Below are 23622 nucleotides of genomic sequence, written 5' to 3'. Positions count from 1 at the left end.
GTTGTGTGTATGTAGTCACACTACATATTAGTATTGATACTTTTCTGTTCATCTAGTGTCCCTACGTTTTTAAGAACCAAATTTTTTTAATATGAATCTGATTTGACAGTCTCAATGTAGTTTCTTATCGCAGAAATTCCGAAACTATCAGGAAATTGCAGATATTGGTCTGCAGTCCCATCTGGTGTGTGGAATTACGAAATTTCCTTCCCATCCGTATCGTGTCCTATACCTCTCTAATTTAAGAGAATGAAATAAGTCCGAAGGAATTTTTTATGAGCAAGTGGATAGAACAAGAAAACTGGTAATTTTAGTGAACCAAAAAAAAAGGGGGGGGGGGGTCGGACCCGTTGAATCCCCCTTAAATACGCCCATGGTTATACACATTATTTCCTTGTAATAATTATACATAAACTAAGTATAGATATGTACTGTGCAACTAATGTAATCTGCACAAAAATATTTGATCATAATTTGCGCAACAGTAATGGAATGCAAACTGAAATTGCTTTATGGAAAAGAAAGTTAAATAGGCTTTATAAATAAAGTGAAGAATGTGAAAATTCATATTTTGCACTACATAGGTTACGGTAAATAACGATAAATGTAAGTTTAAAAAATATTTTTGAGTGACTGGTCAGCAACCAATTTTATAAGCAATATTTTTCGCATGGCCTGAGAACACACACGCAGTTGAACCCTTTCATTTATCTTGCACGTGAGCAGCACGGATATTTCATAGAAGAATGATCATTACAAAGCATAGCTTTCCTTTCTCCTATCGCACCTTCTTCCATTATTTAAATCGGTACAGATTTGTAAAACTGCTGCACGTGTTCGCTCACCGTGAGCTACCCATCCGGAACTGGATGCTCGAAGCAGACGACAAAGGAGCTCTCCCTAAGGAGTGACGTAGTAACATGGCGGCGGCGTGTTTTCAGCGCAACGCTAGCCTCACAACTTTTGAAGTCTCGTTTCTGCCTTAAACTGGACGCAGAGAAACGCGAGAACTTGCAGGGGTCATTTTTCCAGGGTGTAGTTTTTAAAATTGTTGTAAAAAAAATTGAGTGGAAATGTCCATTGTAACACAGAAGCTGACTCAACATAGTGCAAGTGAGGAATTAAAAAAACCCAAAACCCTCAGTGTACAGTTTTCGTCCCGATTCCAACCTCACTTTACTTCAAAGTAAGTTCCGAAAGATCAGTTTTCCCCCTAACAACCACATGTCAGGTCTACATGGAGTCCAATAAATCGTCCCCTGAAACCTTTCCCACCAATAGAGTTCGTTCAAGAAATGACAGCTCTTGTCAACTCCACGTGGAGTAAATGAGATGTTGCTAATTAAGTTTCTTTAGAGATCTCTGAACGCAAGGTTGCGGTTCTTTATCTTTGCTAGGTTGTGTTATTGTGTTGTGCTATCTTTTTTATACAATATATAGACCTTGGGAGTATAACATCACAGTGAATGAATGAATGTCTAAACACTGCAGGCAAAAGGGACAACATCGCTTTACAGAAAAAAAAAAACAGGTGGTTGCTCGAAACCAGATACGGGTCGGGTCAGCTTCATCTGGGGTTGTGTCAAAGATGCCGAACTGGCAATACGTTCAAGACTTCAGCTTAACAACTTAAATGAGACAGAACTTTACACTGTTCACCTGGGAAAAAGCCTTCGTGAAATAAACTTATCTTTATACCTCAAATCTCTGTGCAATCTGCAGTGGGGTTTTCACGCTTAAGACCATTATAACCAAGCACGGGGTACTATATTCTGCCTCTGGAATCTATGGAGCAAGAAAACGAAAATAAGTCCCTGCGCAACTCGAGAGGGTTTTACCAATCAAAACTTGCGAGAAAATGGGATTGTGTGGAGAGGGAAATGGACTGCATTTACCAGCTGTTTGCATCAGCATGCAATGCTTTGCTCAACCGTCTCACTTTCTCCCCTTCTCTATCATTACGCATGGCCTTGCTCCAGAGATTCCCGGGATAGAGTATATATGTTTGGTGTTGAATCTGAAAGCTTGCCTGTACTTCTACATTATCCAAATGTAGCATTTGAATTGAAGACCTGATAAAGAAAAAGGAATTGATATAATGAAAAATGCATACGTACATATTTTCTAAAACAAATTTCAGTATTTTCATATCATCAATTACAATGAATGTGTGTTTTTCTTTCCAATAATAAAACAATTTACTACTGTATAAATTTCAATAATTCCTACTTTCAGAAATCAAATTAGGTTGTATAAAAATTGTATCTCATATAAAAATAATGAAGGTACATTTATAAACATAAAAAATTCATATATTAAGTGTTCAGTTCGTCTAAAGTCTTCTAACAAACATCTCGTTACCTTACAAGATATCAAATACTATTGTTTAGTTCGAGAATTACTAAGACTTTCAACTTGCCATTATTATTATTCACACAAAGTATCATAAATAGTTGAGTTTTTCTATTTTTTATTTTTCAAAAATAGATTTATTAATATATTATTGAAGTTTGTGCTATTTGGAACATTTCCGAAAAAAAGCGGAAGTTGATAGGTGCCACTATTCCCCGAGATATATGGAATCAAAAATATCCAATATGGCGGCCGTCACATCACAGATGAGGATTTGCTACTTGACTGAACATATCTTAATTGGTACAACAATTAATTCTACCAAGTCTCTTGCTTTTATTAAAAAGTCAATGATTTCGGACTTAACTGCCAGACTGTGATGAAGAGACACTTTTCGGTACTATCCTCCACTTGGAGACACATTTTATGCTGTACCCTTCATTAAAATACATTAAACCTTATATCGTTTTAAAGCTTATAAAATAGGCTACAACTTGTATTCAAAAAAATATCTTGTCATTTAATTTGTTCAAAAGTTAAAAGGCAAAAACTTTAAAAGGTACTAGAAAAATTTCACTTTTTAAAGATATTTTTTTTAAATTATGGCAAAACCAATGACATTATCAAAAACTTCAACAGAATCTTTTTTGTAGCCCATCTAATGAGGATTAAGACTAAAAAGAGACGAACTGCCTACGACTATTGGTTACGGAGATATAGGTCAATAACAGTGTCTGCGAAATTGATGTTGGAGGGGGGGCTGAGGGGTGTAGACTTTTGGGATTTTGCATTACTAGTAGTGTACTAACAACTGACCAAAATTCAGCTTCTACGGAATTATTCCTGACATGAAACCTTTATTGATTGAGGTAATATTCGGACTTGAAATACATCTACAAACAAGTCACAAATGTTATGGGATACACAAATCTATGAAAAAAATTTAATTGCATAAGAATTCAATTAAAATTTACCTAATCAACTTCAAGATATCATACATATCTTGCAATAATCTTCCATCTGTCAGATAAAATGTTCTGCAAAGGACAGCAACAAAGTAAACAGATTCCGGTAATTCTGTTTTATTTTACACGTAACTTTCTTTTCCTTCATAGATAAAAATAAAAGTTCAACTGTTAAAAACTTGCCTCTGGGAATTTATAAATATGTATAAATTCAATGGGATTTGGATTAATAAGAGCTGCAATTTTTAACGTCAATGGAGGAAAGTTCATGCAGAATGAATGCATAATTCCCAGATCATAATTCCTGGAATTCAAGTAGCCACCCTGTATTACTTTTGATATTAATTCACTGAGAGGCTACTAGGTTTATTTGTGAATACTGACGAGATTATGTAGTGAATTGCATAAAAGCTTAGAATTTGTTATTTCAAGCAAGTATTTATGTTAATCACTGGATCTGTGAATACTAAAAGATGTAGTGAAATAAGCCTAGCAGTGCTTGCATCATGTACAGATCCATCCTTACCCAGAATGGCAAATATAGAATTTTTGAATAACTAACTATAATGACTCTTTCTAGCATTCAGAAACAAGAATACCAATGCTTTTCTCTATAGTGCAATCTCTATTGTTAATTGTTGACATGAATACTGAATTTGGAGTATTTTCACAGCTCACTATAATGTCTTCCCAGCATTCACAGCTATACCTCAGACAAGCTATCTTCCGGCCCCCATTCACAGTGCAGAATGGTTACATTCACAAAATCCAGTTTACCTGTTGGTAAAATGATGCAATTGGGGAAGAAGCTCTCAATCCGTTCCATGGACACATTGGACATGTGGCACATCACTGAATTCTGTTAAAATAACCCTGTGCAAGTTCCACATCATCCAACTGCTGCATGTCAAAAATACGGCAGTATAAGGTGCTGTCCATGGTCGTGTCGAAGAAGATCACTCCAATGATTGGTAAACCAGATATGGCACACACACACCCACTTTCTGTGGGTTTTGTTCATTTGCTTTTGCGGGTGTAGCGGTGATACAGCAATCGCATGTGGGGTTTCAGATGCCAAAATCCTGGAATTTTGTACGTTTACATATCCCGATAGGTGGAACCATGTTTCATCACTAAACCAAGTGATATCCAAAATTCTGGGATTATCACATGAATTCCTGAAACCATAAACAGTACTGTACCTGTTTACCTTTATCAACTTGCTCTGATCACAATCAACGGCACACTATCCAACGTACATCATGTACAAATCATGTTAGTATCTGTATGGTATATTTTATATTACAGCTCATTTTGTCGGGCTGGTTCTATAAGAATCACCCTGTAGAAGAAAACAGTAAGTACATGCCCAAACTGGACTACATTACTTAGTGATGTAATGGCATGTGGTATAAGTTATGCCTTATCTAAAAAACATTCAATTAAAAAAACCAGCCTTTTTCAAGCAACAGCACTTGCAATTTTGGTTCTGGGCTCTACAGGCGAAATTAAATCTTAATCCCCCTTGCAGTAGCAAACAAATCTTGTAATGAACAGGGTACATATTCATTCACATAATAGGTGTACTTAGGCATACATGTCATGGAAAGTAAAGCTTTTTAATTGTCATGGAACATCTAATAGTTTGGTATTAAAAATTGTTTCATATTTTATGACATCCAACATTTAAATTTGACATTAGAGGTACAAATACATGAAAGATTTTTTAAGTCCATTTTATGTGCAGATATGCTAATCAGGACTGGACCTACAGTCCTATACTCTATCCCTGGAATCTCTAGCAAGGCCATGCAAGAAGGAGAGGCAGCAAGTGGGCGGAGCGAAGCAGTACATGCTGTTGCAAAGGCTGGTAACTGCAGTTGCTATTCCACTCCATGCAATCCCTTTCCTTGTCACATGTTCATAGGTAGAGTTCTCTCGAATCCCTACTTGTGTAGAGACATGCTTTTGTTTGTTTGGTCCAGAGATTCCCGGAACAGAATATAGAATGGAATCTGAACCATTAAGCAATACGTATGTCTCCACCAGGGATCACACCCCTTGATTGCAAGACAATGACATTACCACTATGCCAGTGGGCGCACACACTCACACACATGCATGTAAAGCAAAAAAAATTAGTAACGAGAAGCAATGGTCAATACCAATCTCGCCCCTGCTACAGCATGTAAAATTACTTAGTTAGTTGCAAAATCTTGCACTACAAACCTCGAAACTTACAACAAACTACAAGTGCAATTGCAAAAAAAGCCAAACTTTAATTTTTTCCCTCCAAAATATCTTTCTATCAGAAGAAAATACATTAAAAAAGCTGGATTTTTTGCAACTCTGATTTAAACTTTATATATAATAGTAGTACCTAAACAATTTATCAGAGGGAAGCAGTGGCTACAATTGGGTCCCAAAACCAGGGGGGCAAGTTACCAAAACTGGGGGGCTAAGACAGTACATTTCCCTTCGTAGATAAGATTTAGCATAATGCGGGGGCAAAAGTGGCGAAAACTAGGGGGCAACTGCCCCCTTATCGCTGCCACTGGAGGGAAGGGTTGGCATGGAAATTAGCGATGGCCAAAAATATCCAGAATCAGAATTCTGGAAATAAATATTGCAATGCAAACCTCATAAAAGCAGTAAGGCCACCTCTATAGACTTGATAAACCTCAGTGAATGACACTGGGGCTCAGGGCCGCCGTTAGGGGTGTGCGACGCGTGCCACCCCACAGGGCCTTGCACTTCCAAATCAGTTATTTACTCATATTTTGTGCAAACTCGATTGCACTTGAACAGAGGAAGAAAAACATAATTGTTGTGAAAAGAAAAATTGCATCATAACAAAGTTGTATTTCTGGTAACAGACAACTATGTCCCCTCTTGTCAAGCCAACCACCAGTGAAAATTTGCCGACAAGGATCAACGACACATTTGTGACTCCAACTTTCCCTGATTTCCTGCCTAATGTTCGACCGAGCACAGGCATCATAAAATGGTTATTTGTCTGGAAACTGAGGCCCAACAAATTTGAGGGTGTGCCGCTCCATGAAAAGATGAAAACAAGAGTCGGCATCAAAGCCTTGAAGGTCCACTGAGCTCTTTACTACAACCTCTCGTGTTTACAACCACAGTGGTAAGATGAAACCATCTATCGAGTGTCTAATAAATACTCCATTAGTGCAAAGCACGTAATGCTCTTGTTTTTGAGAATAATGTGTAGGGGTGCGGATCTGTAGTCAGCAAAAAAACTCTGAATCAAATAGGCACCCAAAGGATAAAGAAATGCATTTCTCTGTTTCTGGCCTGACTGTGACGGTGATGATGAATGGTGATTAAATGAAATTAGGAGAATGTTGTTATATATTAAAGAAATAAATTTAAGCGTACCTATTACTGTGAAGAGGGCTCCCACAAAGTCTACTGGTTAGCGCTCTAGATTTAGGTGCAAGTGGTCCCGGGTTAGATTCCCAGTACGAACTCCCAAAATTTCAGTGTTAACCCAGCATCGTGAGAACAATTAATGAGCTGCTTGAAAAGAAGCAGTAGCAGGCTCCAGTCTCGAAAGCCAGAAAATAGCGGCGATGGGATTCCATGCACTCACCATGGGTCACCCAAAGAAAAGCTGCTTGGCAGGCGGTGTTCCTAAGACAGCTCTTATGCCATGGAGTTGTTTGTAACAGCATTACTGTGAAGAATTTCGAGATTAAAGATAAGTTCAGTTTGTTTGCTTCACTCATATCATTTCATTTTTTAATTCCAACTATTCAAATATCTAATTCTCAAAAAATGCACTCGCTCAAATCCTGACATAGGCTAGGATGTTCCTTTGTGAGTGTCCCTTCTTCAATTCTATATAAGCGTCATTCATGCTCATCGTTACGATTCAACAGGCAGAAAAGTGGCGTAAAATAGAAAAGTAGCAATAAATATAGTTTGATTTGCTTTATTTTACTTCGCCTTTTGTGCCACTTTTGGCTAATTTGCAAAGATGGGGATGAGTGATGATGTGATTAATAAACACTCACAAACATACATGTCCAGGCCAGGATTCAAACCTGGGAACCCTAACGTCATAGCGCGATGTGCTTACCACTCTGATACAGGGGCTGGCAATCAATAATTTGCCTGTCACTTTTATGCACTGAAATGTGACTGCAGTATTTAAGCAAACCTCAGTTTACAAAAATTCATTTTCATTGCATTTTCCATTGGGTCCCTCTCAAGGCAGGCGGTGTGCAGGTCAATGGACCTTGGGTCGGCATTGCAGATGAAATAGAAGTAAAGATATGGAGATATGAGTATTTTTATTGCCTCTCAAACCCTCCCAGGGAAGGAACGTTTCCAGGTTTTGCTAGATTTTACAACCATGCCGAAATGTCAAAAAATTTCAAGTCATTCTTGTTTGACACAGTAGTGGGCGCTGGTGTGTAGAATCGTGATTATAGGAATGTCTAGGGAAGGGGACAAATTTCGTAAATTTGAATCTGGATTCCAAAAGGATAGGAAAAAGGAAAAAAGGACCTGCTTTTAAAAAGTCAGAAGGGCGCCTTCGAGAAAATCTTGCTGCCTGTAAATAGTTACAATTTCAAATTTTGCCACGATAGACGAAAATAATGTAGATACACTTGACGTCAAGTATTTTAGTGTTAGTGTTGATGGTGGTGTTACGGAGTGTCTTCGCGATATAGTCCAAGTCGTATGTATCAGTGGCGGCGGTGACCTTAAACATAGCTTGTCTGTGAACCAGATGCCAAATGTAGGAACTACTTGTATTTGCAAGGAGGGGTATACTTCATGTCATCTTCTGAGCTAGGTGACAGATCGCCTCTGCTTTTATATCCAGGTGAGTGGACCTCAGTTTTAAACAGTTCCGAATTTAATTCAATCATTCAAAAGGACCCTACTCGAATCATAAATCATGATTACCCAATTAATGGTGATAATTTACACTTTTCAACTGGACGTTATAAGCATGTTATGCAAAATGAGGAAACGGTCGACAGAAGATGGTTGGTGTACTCGATGAGGAAAGATAAGATTTTCTGTTTTTGTTGTAAGCTGTTTGGGGAGAAGGCTGGGGGCATGATGGCAAATGAAGGCTGCGATGATTGAAGGCATTTAAGCTATCGACTACAAAACCATGAAATATCAGAAAGTCAAATTGAATGCCTTAAAAAATGGACCGAATGTGAATTTAGACTGCAGAAAAACATAACTATTGATGAGCAACAGGGACTGTTGATTTCACAGGAAAAGCAGAACTAGCATGAGATCTTCAAACTAATACTCTATGTTCTTAAGTATTTGGCAGAGCATAATCTTGCATTACGGGGCCTGGAGCATAAAATATTTGCAGGAAGTATAATTAATTTCTTTTTTTTTCTTCAATATTTGTTCCTTAGTCTGAAGTACAGGTATCCTACAAAATCATAATGTAAACACTATTGCATGTTCATTTGGTTTTAATTCTGATGTACATAGTTGCCTTATAAACAAGGGGTCCCGGGAGGTTTGATACCAGGTGGAGGCAAATGGCACAGTGGTTCGGATCCCACTTTAAACTATAGGTCCAGTCCCAATTAGACTATCTGGGCATAAAGTGAACTTAAAACAACAAATTGATCACTCAATCAATCTCATGTACCCCTAGTACATATTTAATTGTAAAACCGGGAATGTTCAATATCATATTGTTACTTTAACTAAAAATGTAGCAATATTTATTCATATCCAATAACATAATTGTTTTCTTTACTCTTCATTGAATTTTGACACTGTAGTGAATTTGCAATGTTTCAATAAAATAATATTTTCATATATTTAATTCTATAAGTAAACAAACAATATATGTTAAGTATTTTTGACACAAACATTTGGAACACTATCTTTATGTAGTAGCTACTTTGTTTTATGATTTCAGTAATTTTGGATATGTTTAAGTATGTCAAAATAACATACGAATGCGGGCTACATCAGATTAGTTACTTAACTGAAAACACCAGCATCCTATAAACTCGTAAAAAAAACTCTCTCAAACTATTATTTTTATCTAGCGTGGTGTCCCCTGGAGTGCGGGGCTTCGGGTGAGTGCCCAAGTTGCCACACCCTGGGGCCAGCTCTTGCTGTCATGATCCCCTTTCTGTACTTAGTGCATTTTCTGGCAGAAAAAATACATATCAACAACAAGGGTAAATTTATAATACATGGCTGCAAACACACAGGATAACATTTTTTTTCCCCTAGGGCTTGTATCGCTAAAACAAGGTCTCAATCAGCAGTCATTAAGAAAAGCTGGTTGCCAAATTTCAAATTTTATTAGTGGTAAATGATGATACTGCGAACACACGCTCGTGCTTAACAATACGTAATAATTACACAATTCTAATAACCAGGTTGGCGCTAGAGAAGAATTTTATGAGAAACGGTTGTTATCGATATTTTAACATTACATAGCACAAAGGCCTCACGGATATAGTTCGCAAAGGGCCTCACGTTCCCTAACGGCGGCTCTCCTGGGACTTGTTGCTTTCTTAACAAATACCATTATGACATCTGTTGGCTGTTTGCAGCTGACGTTTTTCCTGTTCAGTAGATCTGTAGTATGTTGTTCTCTATATGTAAAAATAGTGTTAATAAAAATTTTTAAAAAGTAAAGAGATGGCTTACCTTTTAAAATATCTAAACAAATTCTTCCTAGTTTATCAATGTTCGGATGGTAAATCTTTGTGATGAAGCGAACCTTTGGTGCAGACATTGGGTAATCTTCAGGCAAAAACAACTCAAGTTTGAAGACTCCACCCTCAAATGGTGATCCCTCAGGACCTATAAAATAATATAAGATTAAGTACATGCAACATTTTACGACATAATTTTAAATCTTTCTGCTGTTCAATGGAATATAATGAACACAAATACCAATTTGTGCATTACATTCGTATAATTTGCTATTACTTTGATATGAGAGAGAGAGCAAGAGAAAATGGGTGAAGCTGAGGTTGTCAAAAGTTGGGCTCACAGTTGTAAGCTGAGGTCATTGTACGTCAGAGTCTAAGTGGTGCTAGGAAGCTGAAGCTGTCGTAGGTTGGACATGATCAGAGGCCTTAGGCTGTGAGTGACTGAAGCCGAAGTGGTATTCTGAGGCTGATGTCATGGGCAGACCAGGATGCTAAAACCATCACAGACAAAGGCTCCAAGCGGAGCATCAGAGGTCAGGTTCACAACTGGATGCTCAGGTCAAACTGGCACTTGGAGACTGAAGCCATCAGACAGTAAAATTAACATCTGTGGACACAAATCAAACCACCAAGAAAGTAGTTGTCCAAAGAAGTGCTGCTCCTTATTGCCCTGGGTCTGTACCATGACTATAGACACAAATAACCAACTTCCTGAAGACAAAAGACAGATTGCAAATAGAAACAACAGAGGTTAAAAAAAATATATATCTCCTTCAGTATGAATCAACAACCGCTTATAAACAACAAAGAATAAAGAAAATTAAATTTTGTGAACTTCACTAATTTTAAAACTTCATTAAAAGAGTTATTGCATATTTTCAGGTAACTTCACAATGCCATGGATAAGTGCTAATATGAAGCACCCTGGATGTGTATACAACATAAGCCATAAGTTTCCACCTGACTATATACACATGTAACCAAGACAAAAGACAGCTGAAGTATTCATCAAAACCTCAGAATAAAAACTAAACTAGTCAAAAGCTCAAGTTCATTCAGCGTAGATGTTTTTTGTTTCCTGTAGTCATCACCAAGGCCTTCAGACCAACAGTCCAACTTCTGAATTATTTTTTTAAAAATATATCTATTAACTTGCACCACAACACATAATATTTGTCCATTTACATTCACTTTTATTAATGGTGATGCACTGCAAGGATGAAGTCAGAGATTAAACATTAAGGTATCTCTCGCAGGGTGTCAGGAACTTGAGAGAGGTGCCAGTTATTGCAAAACAATGATTCACCAGCCATGCTTATGCAGCAAATTTTGTCATGCACTTCTCTGCACACCTATTTAAATGAAAGGAAGTTAAATACTATTCACCTCACATAGGTGAAGAGCAACATGGACACACAACTTCATAACACCACATAACTTCACTGCAAATCCATATTACAATATAGAAAAAAAAAAAACACTGACCAGTGTTTCAACTTTGTCATTTCAACAAATCAGCCTATGAGGTTTCATATTTATTACCACCAGGAACTGTCCAGAGGTTGTTGGATTCCAGTAAAGAACAAAAATTAAGAGATTAATATGAGGATAAACTGAAAAGTTTTGAGCCTGACCATGAAGTAGGAGGTGGGAAAGGGAAGGAAACTTGGGGGACACCATAGAGTACAGCGAATCTGCAGTAAAATCATATTACTGTCTTAAGTCCAATCCACACCACAGGCAAAAAGAAACTGTTCACTAGAAGATGGGCTCTCTAAATATAGTACACTAGTGTTCAAAAGTTAACTAGAAAAATGGAAGGGGGAGAGTATCACTGTAAATATTTGCATAGGCAAGAGTACTGCCAGCATCAAATAGACCCCTGATTGAAAGGTAAACAAGACACAGTGTATTACACCAAGAGTGCCTCATTCTGTATCAAACTCTTATTGTGATCGGAGGACAATCTCTTCGTAAAGTGTGCACTTTACAGTAAGAACATGGCACAAAATACATGAGTTGGACCGTTTTTTAAAGGAAAGAATCATCGGACACCTGGAAGAATGTCAAACACAGACTTAGTGCTGAATGTGCCATAAAGTGTCATTTTCAGGCTTTGGAGACAATTTTAATACAGATGTTCTTTGTAGGCCAGTACAAGGTCATCCAAGAGTAACAGAACCAATATCTATCCATAACTGCATGACGAAACTGGACCATGCATGCAAGACAACTGTTCTCGGATAAGATTGAGTTGGTGTAAGTCCACTTTATGCACAGTAAGGCTAATCGAGACTGGACCTACAGTTTAAAGTGGGATCTGAACCACTATGTGCTACCACCAGGTATCAAACCTGGGAACTGTCCTCAGAGTTTGCAGCCGCCTCATGAGTTAGTTTCTTGGCAAAATGTGTAACGGAGACTCAGGACAGCTGGTCTCTGTGCCAGACATCCAGTAGTGTGTGTCCAGTACACAGAAGAGCACTGTGGAGTCATCACCATCAAAATTGGACCCTCAACAAATGGAGGAACATGGTGTTCACAGATGAGTCCAGGTGCATTTTACAAAATGATTCCCATCATCTGGAAAGAACCTCGAACATGGTTCAATGGACATAAGGAGCTGCATGTGTTCACTGGAGGTACTGTTACTGCCAAGAGGACAGAGACGAGGTACTCCAACAACATGCACAACTTTTCAGAGGCGCAGTCAGCCAAGACTGCATCTTCATGGATGATAATGCATTTATGCATTGAGCGATCCTGGTGAATGAATTTCTTGAAGGTGAAGAAATCCACCGCATGGACTGGCCAGAAAGGTCTCCAGAATGCTAGCCTCCACCAAGGACAATTCCAGAGCTTCGCACTGCCCTTCTTGAGGAATGGACTCAACTGCCCATAGAGCTTTTGAACCACCTTGTAGAGAGCATGCCACATCATTGCGAGGTGTGTGTCGCCATTAGGGGTAACCACACCCTATATTAACTTTTCTTTCTTTTTGAGGAAGTGATCTTCAAATGTTGTTATTTTTTGCCATGTGTCTTTGTAATAAAATACAATCTGGTGCAAGAACCAGACAGCTCCTAATTATAACAAGTTTTCAGGAGACACGAAAAACTGAATAAAATAATGAAATGTCGAAGAAGTAAGGGGTATTCACGTGCAATAGCTAGAAGCAACAGTAACATACATATTGAAGTGTGCGGTCTCGATAGCAACTGCTGCACACCGCCAAGTGACCGAACACTGAACTATAGCCGCTGCAAGAACCAGACTGCTCCAAGAGCGGTCTGCAATGATGCGCTGGCAGAAACACGCCAGACAACTCCATTTCCATTCCTACTACGCAACAAATCTGTGGAGCTGTCTTGCACCAGCAGATAGAGCATTTTTTTCATGATAGATTACAGCAAAAAACAATTTTGACCAATAAGTGGAGCTGTCTGGTTCTTGCACCGGGATCTTCAATTGCTACTTTCATGTCTTCTACTCTTATTGTATACCAGATAACATTTTGATTAATTTTTACTCTGATGTATGCAGTTCTGACACTTCATTAATAAAATATTTTCTCATATCTTAGCTATGCTTAACTTTTGGACACTAGTGTATTAGAATAGATATAAGTAGTAGAAGCAATGGACACTGCATGCTAAGAAAGAATCACTGTTACGTCATTTACTGAGCACCTAGAGGAGCCACTGTGGTCTAGTCGGTAGGGCATCTGACTGCCATACAGGAAACCAGGGATCAATTCCTGGGGTGGGTGATCTAAGGTCAGAATTTTTCCAGCCTTATCCCTGCATAAAGCAATTCTGGGGCTCACCCAGCCTCAAATCAATGGGTACCTGGGGGCAACCCAGAGGGGTAAAGGCAGCCAGAGCATGGTGCTGATCACATCACATCCAAAATGGCAGAGATCAAGAACGTGTGGGGCACTACTCCCACATGGTGATATATGCATGGGGAACTTTACCTTTACCTGAAGTTTTATGATGGACAGATTGATGATAATCAGCAGTATATCAAAAGGTAAGTGAAGTTTGAATAGATAATGTAAATGCTTTTAATAACTAACCACAAAATAATTGTTACATACAAAATTAGTTTGCAGATCAAAACAAATGTTAACAATGACAAACTAATTAATGGCAATATTCAAATATAATATACACACATAAGTTGTGTTTTACAAGTCATATATACAAAAAAAGGTGTAAAATATCAGAAAACATCAAAATATTAAAAACACGTAAACTTTGTTCTATTTTTATAAAGAAAAGTACAAAATGCATAAAGTCTACATGTATGTACATATTTTTGTCATTTTATGCGACTTTTGGCTAATCTCAATGATTGTAATGAATGACGAAAGGACACTCACAAAGAACACCAATGCCCATGCTGGAATTCAAACTTGGGGGGGAAAAGGCAAGATCGAAAGTTGCCCCTTAACATTAACAAAAGAATTAATTGAGGTGTTACTTGCATGAAGGGATCACATATTATTTTAAGGCACATGCTTTGAATGCCACACGCATTAGGAAATAACATCAATATCAGCATCCTTTAACTAATGTAATGTTAAAAGTTTGTGGTGGATAGTCTGTAACTATTTTCTCTGGGGTTATTTAAAGTTCAGTGTGTTGCACACCAACCTAAGATATTGCAATTCCAAGTGCAAGTGTTGTCACAACTGAGACTGCTGTTAAATCCTGAAGTGCTTAGGACTCGCCACCTTAGTGTTCAATGCATCAAAGTGTTTGAAATTAATGTGGAAATGGGGAATATATGTGATTTTGACATTTGAAATGTTGGGTAATCATGGAGTTACACAAAGAATGAGACAAGTACAATAAAATGGTATTCCTTCCTGGTTACGTCAGCATCTGTAACTCTTTGCTCTGTTGCTTACCTCTGTCCCACATTTGTTTATAAATACTTAAGGGGTATTCCATGCGAAATCAACAACTTTTCAACCACACACATTTTGATTAATTTGAAATTTGCCATACTGAAAGGGCCCTTTGAAGTAGGAAAATATGCAAAGTTTCAGATCCATATCTTTTGTATTTTCAACATTACAGTGTTGCAAACTATGCAATTTTGACCATTTTTTCTAACACCTTGTTAACTTTAAATTGCAATATTTCGACAATGAGGGCACCTATAGAAGTGATTCAGACAGCGTTGGAAAGGCCATGAAGGGCTCTTTCACATGAGATATTGCATATCCATGTCAGGGTAAAAGAAACAATTGAAGGTGGTGTAAAGAAAACTTTAGTAGCCATTTTCTCAAAAACAGGTCTTTTAATTTTTTTTTCAAAAAATTATGTCATACATACACTATTACTCAATAACTGTACAAAGTTCGAAAATGGGAAGCCAATGGGATCCGGAGTTATGTTAGATTTAGGGTAGGGTAGAGTAGGTTAGGTAATGCACAATTACATATTTTGATAGACAAATTCCTAATATTCAGAAGTAAAAGTCTAACAGAAATGAAATACAATATTGTTTGAATTAATGTACATGAATCTAATGTTTAAATTCACAGTATTAAAATACAGGGTGATTCAAAAGTCTGGTCTCATAGGTAACTCTGTTATTAGTGCACATAGTGAAAAATGGAAAGAGGGGAAAGTTGTTGGAAATAGGTACATTTCAATTAGGTAAGTTTCAATCTAAAATGCTTGAATTTTCAACTGTTTAGGCTGTACACTGGTTCGAGCCTCATTGGTAGCCAAGCCACATGCTTGGCCCTGAATACTGCATTGTATGGCATCACAATACCATACAGTACAGGGTAAATTAAGAATTGATGCATCATGTATTTCATCTAATCACCATTAACCCCTTAAGTGGGTGTTTCGATTTTATAAATTGAGTTACAAGCGGGTTACCCGAGCTGTGTTCGGGGTTGCAATGTCTAAGGTTAAGCAGGTTGCCCGAGCTAGGTTCGGGCACGAAAGTTTATTCCAACTTCAGATCAGGTAATGCGAATTGTTCTCGGGTATTGTTGTGTACACTTTGCGGAATCCTATGTGCAGTTGGTTTTGAGATAGAGATAGAGAGAGAGTTAGAGAGTGTGTGTGTGTGTGTGTAACTTAAACTTAAATGGGAATTGAAGCTACTGCACACATAATTTAAAGTAAACTTCTCACTACATAGTCAAAGAGAGAGAGAGAGATAGAGACAGAGAGAGAGAGAGAGAGAGAGAGAGAGTGTGTGTGTGTGTGTAACTTAAACCTAAGTGGGAATTGAAGTTACTGCACACATAATTTAAAGTAAACTTTCTCACTACATTGTCAAGGGGGGAGGGAGAGGGAGAGAGAAAAACTTAAACCTAAAATTGAATTGAAACTACTGCAGTTAACTCTTTCCGGATGAGTGATGAGCATAGCCGGTCATACAATTACTGTCCAATGATGAGGGACAATGAACATAGATATTCCACATGTCATAATCACCTTCTTTAAATTCCAACCACATGTAGAATTCTCTTCATTGCTGAATTTGACATGTACTCTTGTTGAGTTAAGTTGCACTTTTGTTTATAATCTTGAGAATAGCATTGAATAATTTATATCCACATTGTGGAAATTATATATGATGATTACACAGTTAGTGATGATTTTGATCCTAACTGGAAGTCTTTAGGTTATTTTCATGAATAAATTGTATATTTTTTTTTACTTTCAAAAAATTGTTACAAAAATATCATGAGAAAATTTATGTAATAAGTAGATTTTTTAAAAAATGTTAAATAACAACACACTTAATGACATATTTTCAATATTAAAAAAAAATTCCTGGTGAAAATTCTGTAATATCAATACCGTCCAGAAAGGGTTAAATGTTTGATTTCTTCAATCAAGTTCTCTAACCCCCCTAACCCCAGCACTTCTACATTTCCTAAATTTGAGCAACTTCTCTGGTGATTAGTTAGCTCTTCACCTTGCCAGGAAGCCTAGCATTTTTAGAAATGTATCTGACAAAATTAAGTATGATGTTTTCCCCAAGATGCAGCACATTTTTAGTAATAGTGAATTTTCCATTGTGTACTTTAATTTATGAAACCAATTATTTTGTGAATACAGTGTTAGGCCTGCGTTGAAACAAATCCCACTATAATCACAAATACTATTTTCTCATTAATTTGATTTAATTACAAAACATCATAGGTCATTAAATAACCTAAAATACTATACAACACATGAAAAATGACTTTTATGTTGGCAGGTTATCACACATGCACTTTTCCATTCTTTTTTCTGGATGTTTCAAGTATAGTACCTTCTCTGTGTATCAACCCTGCCAAATTATAGGTCTGTTATTATTCATTGTCTTGACTGATCTAGACCAAATGTAATATTGTATCTGTCCTCTAACACATCTGGTTGCTATGAAAATTTCCAGTCAAAAGATCTAATTTTACGGCAGTTCCCATGGTCGAAAGAAACTTCCCCAAATTTCTTTATTGCCAAACTTATGTTTGATCGATGTCATAATATTGTGAAAGATTTTCTTTTCTTAATCTCCATAAATGTAGTTTAATCAGAGATTTGAAAGTGTCATCCGAGTTTGAAGCCACCTCAGAACATGAAATATCAATTTTTCATCCACTATCTTAAAATGCTTTGAGCAATTTGACTCAAGCGGAAAATGAAATCATTCATTGGATCATTGGATGTATGAATTTCAGCTTTAAACCTCTAAATTTGCTGAATTTATTATAGTTACAAAATTGGTGACTTGCCCTCCCCCTTCCTAAATAACACACTATGTTACAGAGTTTTAATTAACAATTTAAAGCTTGAGTGATATTCTAACATTGCTGAAACTTGTGTTTCTTACTCTACAAAAAAGTAGCCTAGTCAAATATGAGTATAATTTAGAGTATAATTAGGAATATTGATCATTTGTCCACCAGCTTCAAACATGGTGACAGAGTTTTATCAAATACAATGCGAGACCAATCTTCCAATTGTAAAAACCAGTGGCGTGTGGTGACATTTACACTAGGGTATGCAACATGGGTGCACTGAAGGAAGAGGTTATGGGGGGGGTCACAACACCCCCCCCCCCAAGTCCATCATGTTATATCATTGTTGTATCATTTTCAAATAACAAGAATCACTTTGGAATGGCACAGCAGTATTTATCAACAGTTTGACACTTTTGTAAGACCTTCATTCATCCTGCACAAAAGATGTTGCTTGAGAATAAAGAATCACACATTTTTTTTACGAGGAACATGTTCTGGCAGAGACTTATTTTTCATTTGGTTGAACAGTCCCCCCCCCCCCCAAGAAAATTTCTGGTCCTGGGTGTGCCAATGGTACGAAAGACTAAAAAAGTGAAATGCTTATACCGCGTTTGTTACAACATGTCATGGTTCCTGCACTAGCTGATGGCTGGCTTTTCTCGGTGCTGGGGAAAGTCGAAGCCAGGCAGCGGGAAACGGGACAGGTTCTAACAAACGCGGTATAGTGAGAATTTTCCAACCTTTAAGAGGGTCCCAGGTTAGATTCCCGATGGAGGTACATAGTGATTCGGATCCCACTTTAATCTGTAGGTCCAGTCCCGATTAGCCTTACTGCGCATAAAGTGGACTTAAAACACCAACTCAATCAATCAATCAAAACCAACCTTTAAGAAAATCACTAGTGGTTGTATCAAGTACATTCAACTAGTTTACTATGCAAAAAAACTTCTCTCTTATTTTTTTGCACTGAAGATTAAGGGAAGCAGAAGTTATTTAAGCTTGCTTTGTGCACATGGAAGCTAATTGAAGCTAGTTTAAAATAGGATGTCAATTATTGGAACATTAACGAGGAAACTAAGGAATCTCGTATAACCTTAAATGCTAACAGAAAAATCCAAATGTAACGAGGTAAAATATGTGTATGATATTCGCAAATATATTCTGATAGTAGCTACGTAGAGTCCAACAATTGAACTTCGATTAGAGCTCTCATGTAGCACAATGAATATTGAACGGGACTAAACTGGCATGATTTTCTGTGCTTTCAAATAGCATGTGATAAATTAGATAAATCTCAGTATCCTCTACTATTTGACACATGTATCTCAGAGAAAACCAACCAACAAGGCCAACAATAAAGTTTCATGGTTTATCTACTGCCAGTCAACCACTCTGTAGAGATCTTTTTTTTTCTGAAAATGCCTAATATACTGCTTATCATCCTTCAATACTATTGCCTGGAAAGAGTCCTCCAAATCAGGAACAGATCTCCATTTCGGATTGTTTGCACTTTTTCATAATTATTTATGCCAAAAATCCCATGTCCAGAAAGTCATCAATAACTCCAGATTCCTCTGCCCTTCCGATTTTATCACTTCACTGCACCAACAAACAATAGACAAATAAAGTAATATGAAGGAACACTCACTGCAAATTTCACACGACAGAAGAAAGCAAAAGTCAGCCTCTCACAGTAACACGTGTCTGCTGTCCCCGATGAAATATTTTGTACAAGGGAGCACTCACGAAAAAAAATATGTTGGTAATTCCATTCCAAATCAACCAGTGCATAAACCTTTCATGTCATGGATTTGGCTAAATTTTGGTATACATGTTTCTTATCTGAAATATAGAAAATATTTTATTTTTATTTTTTATGTTGCCGGTTTTTGAGTTATTGAAATTTGAAAATTGACAAAATTGCCCAAAAACTGCTCACCGCTGAAACTTCAAATACAATTTGCAAGAGACCTGTTTCAACTACAGGGCTGGGCATGGTCTCATTTTAAAGCTTAAGAAAGGGCTTTCGTTTGATATACAACATGCTTGGATTTTTGCAAAAAACGAATTTTGACAGTTTTATTTTCAAAATTTTATTTTACAATTTCCAAAAAATGAAATTATCAAAAATTTTACACATATTGGTACACATCTACTGAAGGTTCAGTCAAAATTTCAAGGTATGAGTGAGAGACAGTTAAAGCTCAAGTGTGAGTCATCCCTTTCCTGCAGGTGACTTGTTTATTCCTGCTCTCCTATGCTTCTTTGTCCAACTGGATCAGTTGTGGTGAAAGCTGTCAGTGTGTGTACATCTCAGTTAACTTCTGTGCTGTGAATTGTTTGAAACTTGCTTTATTAGCATCTTCATTTATTTTAAAAAATCTTGATATGGATGGCAAGAAGTGGTCCATTGACTGTTGTAATTGTTTGAAGAAAAAGGGACACTGGTGTAGTAAAGATCTGAGGAATGTGGCAGCTTGGATGATTTATGGAATTGAAGAAAACATGAACATTTGCACTTCCTGTAGACTGCAGTTGGGGAAGGAAAAGCAGGCTATAGTTCCAGAAAAAGAAAATCCTTCAGGGTCAGGTGATAATGCTGGTCCTAGTTGCAGTAAGCAAGATTCAGAATATATGGATGTTGGTACAGGGTTCAGCTACTTGAATGCCTCTTTGATCTCTCTTGGGGAGTCTCCAGTGAGTAAGAAGAAACTGAAGAGTTCGAAAAGGTATTGCAGAGAAAAGATAAAGAAAATAAATACTTATACCCAATCCCTTTTAAATGCAGAAGGTGATAAAGATGATGAAGAATGCCACTGTAGCAATTCAGAATCAGAAATCTTTGAGAAACTTAAGAGAGATTTAACACTGCAAATAAAAGTGAAAAGTTCATGATTTTGTCTACTTTGCCCAAAAGTTGGTCATGTGAAAAAATTGAAAAGGAGTTTCGTGTTAGTAGCAAGGACAGTAAAGAGGCTGGCAGCCAAAGCTAGTCTCCAGAATCCTCTTTCAAACTAAATCATCACACCACTCCAGCTACTTGTATTTGAGTGGGGAAAGGAGAACATTCTATCAATAACTTTCTTTCATGTGACAAATGACAAATATTTGGAAGAAGAGAGACTTTTGCAGGCATGGTTTGGTGAAGCTGTAGCTGTAACAGGAACTCAGAGGTTTCATGCATTCATACCAGTAAGCACAGAAAAAGTGGAGACTAAAGTGTTTTCTGCATCTGAAGAAACGTTGGTACATTGTGTTAAAGTTAATGCAGATGTTGAAAATGTACCCTTTGAACACATCACAGGTTTCGTAGTGTGTGCGTATGATGCCAATGGGGTGTGTACTTTTGAAAGATGATATAGAACATGGAGTGCAGGTGTCTTTCTTGCATCCTTGTGGTCCAGCACAGTCATTTAGTTATCCAAGGCAACCAGATGTTTTTAAAATCCCAAGACACAGTCCTTTGCAAAGTGGACCCTGTAACAGCCACCAGTAGAACATACCAGCTGAAGCAAGAGGAGATGACACAAACATCATACATTTTATCAAAGAAACACTTTCTGTATCACTAAGCAGTTTCTTGGTATGTATGCTTCTGTATTTATAATGTGGTTAGGTATGTAAAAATATTTTAACTTAAATCATCGCATGTTCTTGAAAGGAATTAACTTTTCATATGATACCAAAGAGATACCACCTTGAAATTTTGACTGAACCTTCAGTAGATGTGTACATTTTTTAAAAATTTTGCTTTTTGGAAATTGTAAAATAAAATTTGAAAAACTTTCAAAATTTGTTTTTCGCAAAAAAAAAAACAAAAAAACAAGCATGTTGTATATCAAATGAAAGCCCTCTTCATAAGCTTTAAAATGAGACCATGCCCAGCCCTGTAGTTGAAACAGGTCTCTTGCAAATTGTATTTAAAGTTTCAGCAGTGAGCGGTTTTTGGGCAATTTTGTCAATTTTCAAAATTCAATAACTCAAAAACTGGCAACATGAAAAATAAAAATAAAATCTTTTCTATATTTCAGATGATAAGAAACGTGTATACAAAAAATTAGTCAAATCCATGACATCAAATTCCAAAATTTATTTTTTCTTGGTTGATTTGACATGGAATTATGACCAGCATACAATGATATTCATCCCAGCACACATCAAAATCTAAAAAAAAAATGAAAAATGTTGGGCACAATATAACATCCACTTACATCACTTTGCAATGTCTGGATGTGGAGGACCTCATTCGAATTCCATATAAGCAGTGTGTTTACTTACGTATTTTTTTTTTTTTTTTTTTTAACTAAAGGATAAAAGATTAAAAATCAGTAACTTACGTGTGTGAGCATGAGATTGGTCAAACAACATTTCGAAGGTTATACTACCTCCTTCTTCAGGTTGATGTGATGTTTTCAGACACCTGGCATGGTGCCTCGTTGAGAAAGCATTGGTTGCGGATTTAGGTCAAAAGGTATAGGTTTGATTGATTGATTTAGTTTATTTTACTTCGCGTTTTGTGCCTTTTGGCTAATTTGCGAAGATGGGGATGAGTGATGAAATGATGAAATTGATGAATGGACATTCACAAACAACCAAGCCCGACCGGGATTCGAACCCGGGACCCTTGGCATCGCAGCGCGATGTGCTAACCACTCGGCCACAGGGTCGGGCACAAAAGGTATAGGAAAGAACACTTATTAAAAAGATGTTGTAAAATATACATCTTAAAACCATGCAATAGTCTATTAAAACAAAAGAACGTTCAAAGTTGCTGAAGGTAAACTGCCGATCAGTGTTCGGGGTAGGCGAATGTACGGTGTCAGCTCCTGCTTGAAGAAGGAAAACTCCTCCCTCTGCCCTTTCCCCAACTGGGGCTTGTGAGTCATCAGTCCAAGGTGAACTCTACTTCCACCTCGGTGGCTTTCCTAACCTCGGGGGTAACATGGAAGCCCATCTCGGCTTTATTCCCGGTAGCTTTATTCCATTTTTTAAAAAAGTTAATCCAGCCGTCTTCCAAGTTTCCGTCATCCCTATTGAGTTTATTCCAATTATCTGTGCATATATAGACTGCCTCATATACATTCCTATCTAATTTGTTGTTAATTTTCCTGATGACTTTATGTGGGTTAACTAATACATGCTCAGATAATCCTGTCTTGGGCATACCTTCTTTTACATCTTTATCGTGCTCACTCCACCTAATTTGCATACTCCTTCCTATCTGTCCCACGTATTCCTTTCCGCATTCACATACTATCGTGTACACTCCCTTTTGCTCTTCAGGGTTTTCGCGCCTATCTCCCCTCCCTTTCATATAATATATATTTGTAATAAAGCTTATTTTTATAAATTTTCATAAAATATAACTCTGCTATCATCTCATTATCAGTGAAAGTTGAATCATAACTTGGATTGCAAATAACTTACCTAATCTAGGAAAGAATACATTTTAATCTTTTGTGTCACACACTGCAAGGAAATCGTCTAACTCGGAAGAGAAAATTTCCGGAAATGAATGTAATCAGAAACTGGGTATCAGTGTATAAGACGTTAATCTGACCTACATTTAAAGGAAAAAAGTGTGTCTTATACACAGGCAAATATGGTAATTATGCCACACTAGTCACTTTATTCTACTTTTAAAGCATTGAAATTATATACAGAAATAACATTTGGACTTTCAATAAAAATGTCCTCTATTCTCCCTTCTATGTTTTACACATGCCAAAAAATTGTGTCAATTGATTGTTATCCCAAGTGAAACTATTATGTGCCACTATGGTTCCCCACATAAGGAAGTGCCTGATGACCAAAGAGCTCCCACACTCATTATTTCATAATTATAAGCTCT

At 37.1% G+C, this 23622-nt stretch overlaps 1 protein-coding gene across 2 annotated transcripts in view; it reads right to left on the bottom strand.

The window, feature by feature from the left end:
• The window catches only part of LOC145984138 (ubiquitin-conjugating enzyme E2 N-like), a 107768-nt gene that overhangs the window by 18746 nt on the left and 65400 nt on the right, over positions 1 to 23622 (bottom strand). For both annotated transcript variants that reach the window (XM_083117584.1, XM_083117583.1), the window contains exon 3: positions 9996 to 10151. In XM_083117584.1, coding sequence (XP_082973710.1) covers positions 9996 to 10151 — 156 coding nt within the window. The remainder of the gene's footprint in view (positions 1 to 9995; positions 10152 to 23622) is intronic.

This window comes from Lepisma saccharinum, chromosome 2 (assembly GCF_977018435.1).
Source record: "Lepisma saccharinum chromosome 2, izLepSacc3.1, whole genome shotgun sequence".
NCBI lineage: Eukaryota > Metazoa > Arthropoda > Insecta > Zygentoma > Lepismatidae > Lepisma > Lepisma saccharinum.
This window is presented reverse-complemented; position numbering and strand designations above follow the sequence as displayed.